At 36.2% G+C, this 15,439-nt stretch overlaps 1 protein-coding gene across 6 annotated transcripts in view; it reads left to right on the plus strand.

The window, feature by feature from the left end:
• The window catches only part of PCNX4 (pecanex 4), a 46,469-nt gene that overhangs the window by 1,083 nt on the left and 29,947 nt on the right, over positions 1–15,439 (plus strand). Inside the window, exon 2 of one of the 6 annotated variants that reach the window (XM_057730605.1) lies at positions 13,243–13,987. The exons of 1 other annotated variant lie outside the window; for it this stretch is intronic. In XM_057730605.1, the coding sequence (XP_057586588.1) occupies positions 13,299–13,987 (689 nt within the window). In that variant the 5' untranslated portion in view covers positions 13,243–13,298. Of the gene's footprint in view, positions 1–13,242; positions 14,213–15,439 lie in introns of those variants that run through there. 4 more of the 6 variants (XM_057730606.1, XM_057730607.1, XM_057730608.1 and 1 more) reach the window with 4 other exon arrangements.

Consider the following 15,439-nt stretch of genomic DNA (forward strand, 5'->3'; position numbering starts at 1 on the left):
ACCATTACTTTAAATTTTCCTATTTAAAGAGCTGCTTACTAGTTATTAACTGCCACAGAAAATACCATCGGGGACCTTTCTGTTTTTTTTTCTTTTGTAAAAACTTTACTGAGCTCAAATTCACATTCCATACAATTCAATTTTAAAAATTTTCATCATCCCCAAAAGAAGCGCTGTACCCTTTAGCAGTCACTCTCCCTGCACCCCAGTCCTCACAATCCCCACCAGCCCTAGGCAAACCCTAATCTGTTTCTTGTCTTTATAGATTTGCTCATCCTGAACATTTCATTTAAATGGAATTATGCAATATGTGGCCTTTTGTGATTGGCTTCTTCCGCTTAGCATTCTATTTTCAGGGTTCATTCATGTTGTAGCATGCATCAGTACTTTGTTGTTTATAGTCTATAACTATTCCATTGTATAGTGGAATATACAATGTGGATATACCACATTTTATTTCATCTGATGATGGCTGTTTATGTTTTTTCCATATTTTGGCTATTAATAGTATTTCTGCTATGAATGTTAACATACACATTTTTGTGTAGACTTATGTTTTCATTTCTCTTGGGTAAGTAAATACCTGGGTATGAAATTGCTAGGTCATATGGTAACTCTGTGTTTAGCTTTTTGAGAAACTGCCAGACTATTTCCAAAGCAGTTGCACCATTTTACATTATCACTTGAGGGTTCTGATTCTCCATGACCTCAGCCATACCTGTTATTGTCTGTCTTTTTAATGCCCAGTCAAGTGGATTTGAAGTGATATCTCATTGTGGTTTTGGTTTGCATTTCCCCAATGAGTAATGTTGTTGAGTATCATTTCATGTGTTTATATTGGGCATCTGTATATTATCTTTGGAGAAGTGTCTATTCAGATCCTTTGACGATTTTTAAATTGTTTTTTCATTATTAAGCTGTAAGAGATTTTTCTATATTCTAGATACATGTCCCTTCACATGTATATGATTTGCAAAAATGTTCTCCCATTCTGTGAGTTGTTTTCACTTTCTTAATGCTGAGAACCTTTTCTTTTAGACACTTTCCCCTCTTGTGTTTATGTCTTTATCAAGCAGTCCTACCTGCCATTGCCATGCTGGCTTAGCTAACACGAGCTTCGTATTTTGATATTTGTAGATTTCTCTCAGGCCCACCTTTCTCTGAAAACCCTTTTTCCAAATGTATCCTGTTTCTCAATTCACAAAAGAAACTTCCCTTTCATATGTCAATAGCTTGGTGTGATTGAAAAATTCTGTCTTCCTCCAACTGACATTGTGTGGTGGTGAAGTCACTTAATATCACTGGTTCTCAATTTTATTTTCTGTAAAATACTGATTTATTTCTGGAAATTCATGTGAGTGGTAGACTTCATTCACCTGATACTTGATTTTGAAAGAAAAGTTTATTAATCCATTTGAATTTATAATGGGTAAGATGCATGAGGTGTAGGAAGGGTAAATTGGGGTAGAAGCAGAAGTATTGCTGGCAGTGCTGCATATTTATGATGCTTTGCTGTAACCTTTGGCTATTTCCTCCCATCTTAGTTTTCCGTAAGTAATGGAATGCTGTCAGTTTGTGTTCTAGTGTTGTGCATTTGGGAAGTGTGAATCATAGAACCAGCAACTCATCCTTCCACCTGTGAAGCATTGCCAACACGTATTCCGCAATAAATAGATCCTTTGAGCGATCTTCCCATCCAGTCAGAGTTTTCCCCACAAACCAATTCCTGTGAATTTACAGAAAACTCTTAAATTCAAAGACCCTTCAAAATCTGGAATTTGAAAACCTACCATTTTGTGTAGCCAAAAAAATGTTAATGTTCTTGTTCTTTTTAGGTGCTTGGGTGGATTTTCCTTTTACTGTAAGGGAGGAGAGTGCTTACTACGTAACTGATAAACTAAAACATGAAATGTATTTTTCATCTTTAAGCACCAAAGATCTTTCAAAAGACTCTTCAAGAATCTAGTGCTTTATCCATGGCACAGCATTTGGTTCAGATCCCATAGAGTATTTCATAATTACAGGTGTAACTATCTTTGCATCTTTAGATTCCCACTAGTACCTTCAACAGTTAGTACTTGACTATCTAAAAAGTACACATATGTGATAAGAGATGATTTTTATCCAGAGGAACTGAGAATTAAGTTGTTTCATATACTTGCTTTTTGAGTACTTAGGTGTAGGCCATTTTGCTTCTTTTCCAAACATGAAGTTTTTTGTTTTCCAAATTAGTAAAGGTGATGTTGCTTAGAAAAGTAGAACCTTAGTATATTTCCTTTCAATTTTAAAAAGTACTTTTTAGGAACATAGATGAGTGCATTCAATTCATTACTGACAAAGTTTGTGTTGGCGTTTTCAAACATAAGCAGAAATTACTTTTTCTTTTTTTTTTTAAGAACTTTTATTGACATACAGTTAACATACAATAAACTGCATATATTTAGAGTGTACAATTTGGTACCTTTTTTCTTATTAGCAACGCATATATGGCAATCCCAATCTCCCAATTCATTCCCCCCCAACCCTCCCCGCTTTCCCCACTTGGTGTCCATATGTTTGTTCTCTACATCTGTCTCTTTATTTCTGCCTTGCAAACCGGTTGATTTGTACCATTTTTCTATATTCCGCATATATGTCTTAATATCCAATATTTGTGTTTCTCTTTCTGACTCACTTCACTCTGCGTGACAGTCTCTAGGTCCATCCATGTCTCTACAGATGTCCCAGTTTCATTCCTTTTTACAGCTGAGTAATATTCCATTGTATGTATGTACTACATCTTTTTTATCCATTCATCTGTTGATGGACATTTAGGTTGCTTCCATGTCCTGGCTATTGTATAGTGCTGCAATGAACATTGGAGTGCATGCGTCTTTTTGAATTGTGGTGTTTTCTGGGTATATGCCCAGTAGTGGGATTGCTGGGTCATATGGTAACTCTGTTTTTAGTTTTGCAAGAAACCTCCATACTGTTCTCCATAGTGGCTGTATCAATTTACATTCCCACCAGCAGTGCAAGAGCGTTCCCTTTTCTCCACACCCTCTCCAGCATTTACTGTTTGTAGATTTTCTGATGCTGCCCATTCTAACCGGTGTGAGGTGACACTTCATTGTAGTTTTGATTCGCATTTCTCTAATAATTAGTGATGTTGAGCAGCTTTTCATGTGCCTCTTGGCCATCCGTGTGTCGTCTTTGGAGAAAGGCCTATTTAGGTCTTCTGCCCATGTTTTGATTGGGTTGTTTGTTTTTTTGATATTGAGCTGGATGAACTGTTTATCTATTTTGGAGATTAATCATTTTTCTGTTTATTCGTTTGCAAATATTTTCTCCCATTCTGAGATTTGTCTTTTCGTCTTGCTTATAGTTTCCTTTGCTGTGCAGAAGCTTTGAAGTTTCATTAGGTCCCACTTATTTATTTTTGTTTTCATTTCCATTACCCTAGGGGGTGGATCAAAAAAGATCTCACTGTAATTTATGTCGAAGAGTGTTCTTCCTATGTTTTCCTCTAGGAGTTTTATAGTGTCTGGCCTTACATTTAGCTCTTTAATCCATTTGGAGTTTATTTTTGTGTGTGGTGTTAGGGAGTGTTCTAATTTCATTCTTTTACATGTAGCTGACCAGTTTTCCCAGCACCACTTATTGAAGAGGCTGCCTTTTCTCCATTGTGTATCCTTGCCTCCTTTGTCATAGATTAGTTGACCATAGTTTATCTCTGGGTTTTCTATCCTGTTTCATTGATCTATATTTCTGTCTTTGTGCCAGTACCATACTGTCTTGATCACTGTAGCCTTGTAGTATAGTTTGAAGTCAGGAAGCCTAATTCCACCAACCTCTGTCTTTCCTTCTTAAGATTGCTTTGGCTGTTTGGGGTCCTTTGCATTTCCATACAAATCGTAAAATTTCTTGTTCTAGTTCTGTGAAAAATGCCCTTGGTAATTTGATGGGGATTGCATTGAATCTGTAAATTGCTTTCAGTAGTATAGTCATTTTCACAATGTTGATTCTTCCAATCCAAGAACATGGTATGTCCCTCCATCTGTTTGTGTCATCTTTGATTTCTTTCATTAGTGTCTTATAGTTTTCTGAGTGCAGGTCTTTTACCTCCTTAGGTTTATTCCTAGGTATTTTATTCTTTTTGTTGCAATGGTGAATGGGATTGTTTCCTTAATTTCAGAAATTACTTTTTCTTAACAAGTTTAATTTTGTTTAATTATTTTAGGTTACTTGTAAACTAACTTTCTGTTCCTTGCTTATTCTCTTGATAATGAAAATTAAAATAATTCCAGAGTTGCTTTTAACAGTAACAATTATTTGAGAGGAAAATTATCTCTACCCTACTGGGCTGTAAACTCCTTTGGGTCAGAGAGCAGTCTTAATACCATCACCTAACACATTGTAGGTAATCAAAAGTTATTCAGAAGTTTACATTTGTGGAAAGTACTAATTTATCATTTAGCTATGAAAGGAAGGATTTAGTCTGTTTTAACAACTATTAAAGTGTAATTGTTTGAGACTTTCCTGGTGGTCCAGTGGTTAAAACTTCACCTTCCAGTGCAGGGGATGCAGGTTTGATACCTGGTTAGGGAGCTAGGATCCCACATTCCTTGAGGCCAAAAAACCAAAACATAAAACAGAAGCAATATTGTAACACATTCAATAGACTTTAAAAAAAATGGTCCACATCAAAAAAATCTAAAAAAAAAAGAAAAAAGGTAATTGTTAATCCTCGCTAGCATCCTCTAACAGTACTTCAAGAGCAAGTTAACATAGGGGGAAAAAGGGATATGCCAGACTTAATATCCTTGACATATAAAAAGTTTATTTTCTTATTAATAAGAAAAGTGAACACTGCAGTAGAAAACAGGCAAAGGACATGAGGCAACTTACAAAAAATAAATGGCATCTACACACACACAAACACATATACATATATGTAATGAGTATTCTCAGAGAGATAGACCATATTCATAAAATAATAATCAGATTCTATAAAAAGGAATGTTTAGGGATTAAAAAGTGCTCTTAGAAATTAAAAATATGAGAGCAAAGAGTTAATAAAATTTAACAAGTAGAAGATAGTAAGTTAAATTTAAAATTTAACAAGTTAGAAGATGGTAAGTTTCCTGAAAGTACAACAAAACTGTAGTTGAGGTACAGTTCAAGAGTGCTCAGTAAGTGTGTGTGGATTCAATATTACCTCACACCTGTTAGGATAGCTGTTACAGAAAAAACAAAAGATAAGAAGTGTTGGGGAGGATGTGGAGAAATTGGAAACTTCCCACTGTTGGTGGGAGTACAAAATGGCACATCACTCAGAAGTAACACAATACTACTCAAAACAGTATGGGGAGTCCTCAAAAAATTAAAAATAGAACTGCCATGTGATCCAGCAATTCTACTTCTGGGTGTTTATCCAAAAGAATTGGAAGCAGGGTCTTTCAATATATTTGCACTTTCATGTTTACTGAAGCATTGTTCATAATAGCCAAAAAGTGGAAGCAAACCAAATATCCATCAGCTGATGAATGGATAAAGAAAATGTGGTATATACATAAAATAGAATATTAGTAAGCCCTGAAAAAGAAATCCTGCCATATGTGACAACATGGATGAGCCTTGAAGACATGGTAAATGAAATAAGCCAGTCATAGAAGGACAAATACTGCATGAATCCACTTACATGAGGTATCTGAAATCATCCCAGTGCTAGAAACAGGGAGTAGAACGATGTGCCATGCACTTGGGGGAGGAACAAATGGAGAGTTGCTGTTTAACAAGTTTTAGTTATACAAGATGAATAAGTTCTAGAGCTCACTGTACAACATTGTGTTGATAGTTAACAATACTGTATTGTACACTTAAAAATTTAAGAGGGTAGATCTTATATTGTATCCTTGAAATTAAAAAATAATATGATCTAAAAGAACAAGAAATAAATGTGTGAATTCAGTGAATGAAATCAACCAACAATAAAAACAATATGCTAGATTTTTTTTGAAAAGTAACCTTTGCTAACCAAAATAGGGCTATTGCTAGAACTTCTATTTCTATGAATTCTTTTTGCCAAATTTAGAAAACTGTAAATTCAGTATAATCCCCCCAAACTGCCACTTTTTGTTATCTCGTTGTTTGTTTTAAGGGATTTTCAGGCTTATATATTGCATGATTAATTTTGGTAACTAAGTACTCCCTTCTGGGTCATTGCCAAATTGATCTCTGTTTCCTGCCCTTTTGGATAATGGGTAAGAAATGTGGCTCAAATTTCAAACAAAGCAGCATTTCTATGGCTATTTTATTGGCCTGCTTTCAGAGTAGCATATGAAGAAAGCATATGGCCTAAATCATTGTTGTGATGCCATCTTTATCCCTTAACTTCTCTTTTCACAGCTTTTAAATTTTTTCCCCTAAGCCTTGAGCCATTTTTCATTTTAACATGTTGGAGGTAGCAGCCATATAAATGCATCAATCTGTCTTTAACAGTCTTTCAGAGTGTATGCCAGATTCTCATTCAAGGAGTTAGTTTTTTTTGTTTTTTGGTTTTTTTTTGGGCACATGAGCTTAGTTGCTCTACGGCATGTGGGATCTTCCTAGAGCAGGGATCGAACCCATGTCCTCTGCGTTGGCAGGCGGATTCTTAACCACTGCGCCACCTAGGAAGTCCCAAGGAGTTAGTTTTAATTATTCTGATTTTGTTTTTCATGCTAGTAATCCAGATTGGGACTTAGAAGATCTCTGTATATAAATGTAACTGTCATTTCATACAAAGAAAAAAATTTTTTTTAATTTAATTTATTTATTTATTATTTTTTTGGGGGTACACCAAGTTCAATCATCTGTTTTTATACACATATCCCCATATTCCCTCCCTTCCTTGACTCCCCCCCCTCGAGTCCCCCCCACCCTCCCTGCCCCAGTCCTCTAAGGCATCTTCCATCCTCGAGTTGGACTCCCTTTGTTATACAACAACTTCCCACTGACTATCTATTTTACAGTTGGTAGTATATATATGTCTGTGCTACTCTCTCGCTTCGTCTCAGCTTCCCCTTCACCCCCTGCCCCCTCCCAAACTTCGAGTTCTCCAGTCCATTCTCTGTATCTGCGTCCTTGTTCTTGTCACTGAGTTCATCAGTACCATTTTTAGATTCCATATATATGAGTTAGCATACAATATTTGTCTTTCTCTTTCTGACTTACTTCACTCTGATCATACAAAGAAAATATTTTTAAAGTATTCCAGGATCTGTAATTAAAGTCAAACAGTACCAATTTATCATAATTTTTGCGTAAATGTATTTACAATATCTGTCATGTACTCCTCTTTTATCCTTAAGATATTAGAAAAAACAACCTGAGGTACTTGCTACCTATCAAATTTCCATGATTTTTTTTCTGTATTCATGACATTCCTCCTTAACTGGTATATCTTTTTAACTCTCCTTCACCTAGCTAAATCTTTAAGGTTATGATTGAAGCCCAGGCCAATATTTATGAAAGCAGTTTCCATAAAACACTTGCACATATGATCTGTTATTGGATCCAAGTGAAAAATGGGTTCCAAAGTCAAAAAGTTTGGAAAACTCAAATGATATATTTTAAGCAGAGTTGCAGTGGTGTTTTTTTAACTTGAAGATGTCTCAGGGTCTTTAGTCTGCTGATACCCATTGTGACTCTTCAAGATGACAGTCTGGTGTATAGTTTCTCAAACTTCTTTGACCATAGACACCTTTTCAAAAAACATTCTGTAGGGGAAACAATTCTGTATCCTTCAGCTTTTCTTTTTATATCTCACTAAAATAAATCACCATTCCAGTGTCCTCCACCATGCTCCTAAGGCTTCTTGAGGTTCCTTATACTCTTCATACTTTTTGGTTTGCCCTCACTTCATTATCGTTCCTGCCTTGTTTTGCGTCTTGTCCCTGCTGTTCTTCTGCTGTTTTTCTTTCCCAGTAAGAACTAGCTCCTCTTTCCTGATAATGAAGGAGATTAGAGTGTAGCATAAGACAGGGAACAAATTAAAATTGGACTTCTGACATGTTAAAATCTTCTATCCGTTTCCTTCTCCATGGGAGAAACCCAGCCATGTTTCTCCCTCAGGCCCATCCTGCTCCAGTATCACTGAGATGCTATACTGCTCTAGGCAAAATCTTCCCTAAGCTAATAATGCTATCATTCGATGCTATTATTTAGTCCATAAGAAAAATAAATGAAGATACTTTTCAAACATTGAAAAACTGGGAATAAAGAGTCTGTGGGTTTACTGTTTTGAAAGGGGCAGATGATATGCTGGAAGAAATTTTCAAAAACAGTAAATAACATCCAACTTCCTTTTTAAAACAGCAGTCTTTACTGTTCTCCAACTTTAATCATCTTGTCTAAGCTATGCCGTTAATGTACTATATGCCTTTCTGTGCCAAGGTAGATATTTTACTAAATACAGGTGAGTCATTGATTCTCATAGGGCTGCTTTCAAGCAACCAAACAGGTGAAAGGACAGTGGAACAAGATCAGGACTATAGGGAGGATGCTTTAACACCTCAAAACGAAGTAATCTACAACAGACTTGGTTTCGAGAAGTTTGTGCAAGACGGGTACCGAAACAGCTCACAGAAGAGCATAATCAGAAGTGTTTGGGTATCTGCAAACAAAATTTGGACTGATGCTGTAAGAAAGGTGAAAGTTTCTTAAAGAAAATCATTACTGGTGATGAGACATGGATTCATCACTATGAGCCTGAGAGTAAATGGCAGATTATGGAATGGAAACATCCTCAATCGCCAGCCAAGAAAAAGTTCAAAAGTCAACCATCAGCTGCAGAACTGATGCTTGCAGTTTTCTGGGATTCTCAAGGGCCAGTATTGGAACATTATCAGGAAAAAGTTCAACAATCAACAGTGCTCATTACAGTGAAATGCTTATTGAAGAGCTGAAGCCTGAACTTCGGATTAAATGCAGAGGACTGCTATCCAGGGGAGTTGTGATCTTGCCTGACAGTGCGTGTCCACACACTTCTACCCGCAGTCGACACTCTGCAAAAACTTTGTTTTGAGGTTTACAGCATCCTCTCTATAGTCCTGATCTTGCTCCATCAGACTTTCACCTCTTTGGTCCCCTAAAAGCAGCCCTATGAGGATGAAGATTCACTTCTGATGAAAAAGTGAAGACAGCAGTGCATTCGTGGCTCACACCCCAGCCTAAAACATTTTTTAATGAGGGAATATGAAAGCTTGTTGACAGATGGACAAAGTGTATTGAAAAGCAAGGAAATTATGTTGAAGAATGATATATTTGTTTTTTTGTAAAAGGTAATTAAAACAAATTCTACAGCCAGGGTGCGGATAATTTTTGACTCACCCTGGTGTTGTGGAGAATCAGAAGTATCTCAAGATTTGGCCCTTACCCACAGATAACTTACTAGCAGAGAAAAGAAAAACATTTGAAAAGGTAACATGTAAAGAGGTGAATAATACAAGAAGTGCCCTCTGTTGATACATGTTACAAGATGAGTACTATGAATAAACAATGTTTTTGATATAAGAGATGAGAGAGGCACACTTTGGTCTAAGTGCTCTGCAGAACTTTCAGAAAGGATTAGACTGAATCTTGAAAGTTGACTAAGATTACTAATTGTGGAAGGAAGGAGAAGACATCTTGGGCAAAGGAGAGAGTATGAACCTAGGCACCTAGAAGGCCACAGGATGTGATTGCTGGGCATGGATTGAGAGTTCTAGAGGATATTTGATACTTTGAGGAGGTGTCAAAATGTTATATGTAAAATACACACAAACACAGCCTTAGTGTATATGACTTCTGAAGTTTTTACACTTATACACACCATGTGTACGCACAAGTGTGTGTACTTTTTTTTCTAATACAAATGGGATCAGCAGTGTGTTTATTGTACTTTGCAATATATTGTGCATATGTTTCCATGTTTCCAAATCCACAATAGGTCTTCTTCAGAATATTCCACTGTTTGGAATATAATCACATAGTATTCCATCAAATGGGTAAAAACATTTAAACTAAATTTGCAAAAGACTCAGAAGTACTAAAAGGTAAATGAATATGGGTAGTAACATGCAGCCAGATAATCTAGTTTATAAGGTATCTTCAGTTTCTGGCTTTCTTTCCCAGCAAGCCATCTCACCTTGTTCTTGACTTGCCTCAGTGGAGAAGGAGGGGCCAGCTTTTACCTGACTCCTGGGGAAATTTCAGGTACCTTTAGATTCTTCAAAATGCTCAGGTCAGCCATCCTGTTTGATAGCATCATCCATAGATAATTTGAAGTCAGAATCTTAAAAACCCACACTTGCAGGAGCATGTCCTTACTTACCTATAGCTTCTACTGAAAAAGCATATCAGAATACGGTACACTGACATCAGTACAGGGCATATGCTCATTCAGAGGGGAGAGAGGCAATCTTTTCAGTATGTGAGGACTGAACCATCAACCAGTAAGGTTCCATTTGGCCCTGTGGTTCTGTTATTTTGTGAGTACTTGCAGGGCTGTCATGTGAGTAAAGTTATGACTTTCTGTGTAGAACTAAGACCAGTAACTGGAAGATATAAGACAATAAGCGTTTAATGTATAAAGAACTTCCCAACAGTATAACAGAAATGCCCTAAGGTATTAATTCTTAGTAGTGACCAAAGAACCTTCTGTGATACCCAAAAGCTTTTTCCAGGACTGATATTGGTTGGGTAAAAGTGATTTGCAGAAGACTCTTTTAAACTGATGGGAAGAAAGGTTACTTTAAGTTGGCTTTAAATATTTTGTGTGTGGTAAAATACATAGAACATAAAATTTACCATCTTAACCATTTCTAAATGTACAGTTCAATGATATTCAGTATTCACATTGTTGTGCAAGCATCATCACTGTCTGCCCCCATGATTCTTTTCATCTTGTAAAACTCTATACCCATTAAACAGTAACTACCCATTCTCCTCTCCCCTCAGCCCATGGCAACCACCATTCTACTTTCTGTCTGTGATTTTGACTACCCTGAGTACCTTGTAGATTTATACAGTATTTGTCTTATTGTGACTGGCTTATTTCACTTCCCATAATGTCCTAAAATTTCACCCAAGATATAGCAGTTTGCAGGATTTCCTTCCTAAGGGTGAGTAATATTCCATTGTACGTGTATACATTTTGCTTATCTATTCATCCTTTTATGAACACTTGGATTGCTTCCACATTTTAGTTACTGTGAATAATGCTGCTGTAAATGTGAGTATACAAATGATTTCTTTGAGACCCTCCTTTCAGTTCTTTGGGGTATATAGCCAGAAGTGGAATTCTTAGATCATATGGTAATTCAATTTTTAATTTTTTGAGGAACTACCATGCTGTTTTCCACAGCAGTTGTACCATTTTACCTTCCAGTAGTGCACAGGAGTTCCAGTTTTTCAACATCTTCACCAATACTCATTTTCTGGTGTTTTTTTGATAGCAGCTGTCCTAATGAACGTGAGGTTGTATCTCATATTTTGATTTGCATTTCTGTAATGATTAGTGATGTTGAGCATCTTTTCATGTACTTATTGCCATTTGTATATCTTCTTTAGAGAAATGTCTATTCAAGTTCTTTGGCAATTTTTTAATTAGATTGTGTTTCTGTTGTTGAGTTTTAGGAGTTCTTTGTACATTCTGGATATTCATTCCTTTTTTTCCCCTCCCATTCTGTGGATTGCCTTTGTACTCTGTTGATGGTGTTTTTTTGATGCACATGATTTTTTAATTTTCGTGACGTCCATTTTGTCTATTTTTGCTTTTGTTACTTGTACCTTTGGTATCATACCCAAGAAGTCATTGCCAAATCCAGTGTCAGAAGCTTTGTCCTGTGTTTTCTTTTAAGAGTGTTGTTTTAGGTCTTATACTTAAGTTCTTGATCTATTTTGAGTTATCTTTTGTATATGGTATTAGATAAGGCGCTAACTTCATCCTTTTGCTTGTGGATACCCAGTTTTCCCAGCATCATTTGTTGCAAAGATTATTCTTTCCTCATTGAATGGCCTTGGCACCCTTGTCAAATATTTGACTGCATATGTGAGGGTTTATTTCTGGACTCTTCTATTCCATTGGTCTCTATGTCTGTCTTTATGAAGATGGCTTTAAACCTAATTTTTTGTTTCTAACTTAGCATGCTTTGTTAGCTGATCTTGTTGACAGGTAGCTGTTTTTCAGAAAAAAACTGCTGAGTATCTCCCAGGAAAAGGGAAAGTTGAAGAGAAGAGAATCCATATTATTTGATCCTTAGCTTTTTATGGCCCTTAAAAGAAAATAATCTAGACTAAAGCATATATGGGTCCTATTATTATTTCATGTTTTCCTAGTTGTGGTAGATTTTTGGAAACTGACAAGAGAAAGAGAAGCTAAAAATTGAGTCATGAAATGGTTTGCATGTAATAACGTACTTAATAATAAGCATGTAATCTGACTCTTGGAGTCTTGTGGCTTCCAGTTCATTGTTCTTCCTACTACATGTTGAGCTGCTACTATTTTAATAGGATTTGAATTTTTTAATTATCAGAAAAGCCTAGGTTTATTATAATTGTTAAGTGATGTGACTAACACTTAGTATTTCTATTTCCACTTCTATTTCGATTTCATTTCAAAGGAATTATAGAGAATATCCTTATAGAGCAGGGGTTGGCAAACTATGGCTCACAGGTTAATCTGGCCCATAGGCTACTTGCGTAAATACTGTAAAGTTATACTGGAACACAGCTACTAATATGCGCTTATCTATGGCTGCTTTTCTGCAACAACAGCTGGGTTGAGTCACTGTGACAGAGACCATGTGGTCCACAAAGCCTAAAATATTTACTATTTGACTCTATAGAGAAACTTTGCTCAGCCTTGTAATAGAGAGAAAAGTTAAAAAACAGCAGAAGCACTCAGGGAAATGATCGGTTAAACCACTAGCAGATTTGAGTTGAGAGTACTGGCTTTTTGAACTTTGCTTTTACCTCAGAATCTGAAAATGTGGGTTACTGAAGATATTCCAAGTTTATCTAAGTTCTGGATAAATTAATAGTGAATAGGGCTTTTTTTCAAATAAAAAAACACTTAGCAACTATTTGTTTTGTGTTAAGTATGTGTCAGGCAGTGGGAAGGAGCTAGAGAAGTGAAGTTACAACTCCTGCCCTAAGGAACTAACTAATGGAAATGTGGGATTTTTCTCTTCATGTTTTAAGTATGATATTTTCAAATAGTGACTTTTTTCTTTTTCTTAGAGACCGCTGTGTTACAGAAAAGGATGTGACTTTCAGAATAATCCTGAGTGAGAAGGATGAGTCCAGATGTGCCTCTGCTGAATGATTACAAACAGGACTTCTTTCTGAAGCGCTTTCCACAGACTGTTCTTGGAGGCCCTCGACTCAAATTAGGCTATTGTGCTCCTCCTTACATATACGTTAATCAGATTATCCTTTTTTTGATGCCGTGGGTTTTGGGTGGAATAGGAACACTTTTGTACCAATTAGGCATCCTAGAAGACTATTATACAGCAGCTCTTTCAGGGGGACTAATGCTTTTGACTGCGTTTGTCATCCAGTTCACAAGTTTATACGCCAGAAACAAATCGGTGACAGTGGAAAGAATGCTGACCACAGATATCTTAGCAGAGGAAGATGGGCATGAATTTACAAGTTGTGCTGGTGCGGAGACCATCAAATTTCTAATTCCTGGCAAAAAACATGCAGCCAATACAGTTTTTCATTCTGTCCTTGCTGGGTTAGTGTGTGGTCTTGGAACGTGGTATTTGCTCCCCGGTAGAATAACCCTGCTGTATGGCAGTGCAGGAGGCACTGTTCTGCTATTTGTCTTTGGATGGATGACAGTGTGTATAGGAGAATATTCATTAATTGTAAACACAGCTACAGAGACTGCAACTTTCCAAACCCAGGATACTTATGAAATCACTCCTCTTATGAGACCTCTTTATATTTTTTTCTTTGTTTCTGTAGATCTTGCATACAGGTAATAAGCTATCGAATACTTTATAACTTTATTTTTAAGCATACATTGTAAGAACACTCTCCCTAGTGTTAAAAAAAAGAATCTATGAATTAAAAGTCACCAAACCATTGAGTAATAGGTTGTTTTGATGATTAATCTCGTAGAGCTAATCTTTGTTAAACATTCATCCTAAAGCATTAACTAAATCTTATTGAACAGTAAAGAGAAAACCCTTTATAAGATATGGTAAATAAGCAAAATTTCAATCCTGTGTTTTACTTTAATTAGGAAGCTGTGACTCTATAAGATAGTTTGGCTAAAACCCGTGAAAAGAAATGGAACTTTCCTGTGAGGGGAAAATACAGAATTTAAAATTTATACACATGAATGTTATATACAGACTGAGTGAATTTAAGATGAATAGAGTAACTTATTTAATTTTGTTATAGTAACTGTAGAATATTGATTTTTTAAAAAATCAATTTGCTGCAGAAGAAAAATAGAAAATAGCAATTTTAATCAAAATTTTTTGATGACTTCTTTTGCCTGCCTTTTCTAATATCTGACATTTCGTTCTCTGTTTCTATAGATTGCAGCTTTCTCTTTCACAGGTAGAAATGTAAAGGTACTTTATGGACTGAATGTTTGTACCTCCACTATTCGTATGTTAAATCCCTAACCCCCAATGTGGTGATATTTGGAGATGGGGTTTTGGGGAGCTAATTAGGATAATGAGGGTGGGGCCCTGGTGTGATGGAATTAGTACCCTTATAGGAAGAGACGCTAGAGAGCCTAATTTCTCCTTCCAACAGATGAAGATAAAGTGAAAAGGCAGCTGTCTGCAAGCCAGAAAGAGTTTTCACCATACCCTGATCATGGTGACACTCTGATCTCAGACTTCCAGACCCCAGATCTGTGAGAAATAAATTTCCGTTAAGTCACCCAGACTATGGTATTTTATTATGAGTTGGCTAAGATTTTAATACCAAGAAGATGGGGTGCTCCCATAACAAATACCTGAAAATATAGAAGCAGCTTTAGAACTGGGTAATGGGTAGAGCCTGGAAGAGTTTTGAAGTGCACGTTAGAAATGTGAACATTAAAGGCAGTTCTGGTGAGGTCTCAAGATAGCAATGAGAACATGTTATTGGAAACTGGAGGAAAGGGTGATCCTTGTTATAAAATGGCAATGAACTTACAAAGTAGTAAAGAACTTAGCTGAACCATTTTCTAATTTTTTGTGAAAGGTAGAAGTTAAGAGTGACAAATTTGGATATATAGCCAAGGAGATTTTTAAACAAAGTGTTGAATGAACAGCTGGATTTCTCCTGACTGCTTATAGTAAAATATAAAAGGAGAGAGATGAATTGAAGAAGGAATTGCTAAGCGAAATGGAACCAGAACTTGAAGATTTGGGAAATTTTCAGTGTATCCATATTGCAAAAAATGAGAAAGCATATTTGAAGGGAACAC

Source organism: Hippopotamus amphibius, chromosome 4 (genome assembly GCF_030028045.1).
Source record: "Hippopotamus amphibius kiboko isolate mHipAmp2 chromosome 4, mHipAmp2.hap2, whole genome shotgun sequence".
Lineage (NCBI taxonomy): Eukaryota > Metazoa > Chordata > Mammalia > Artiodactyla > Hippopotamidae > Hippopotamus > Hippopotamus amphibius.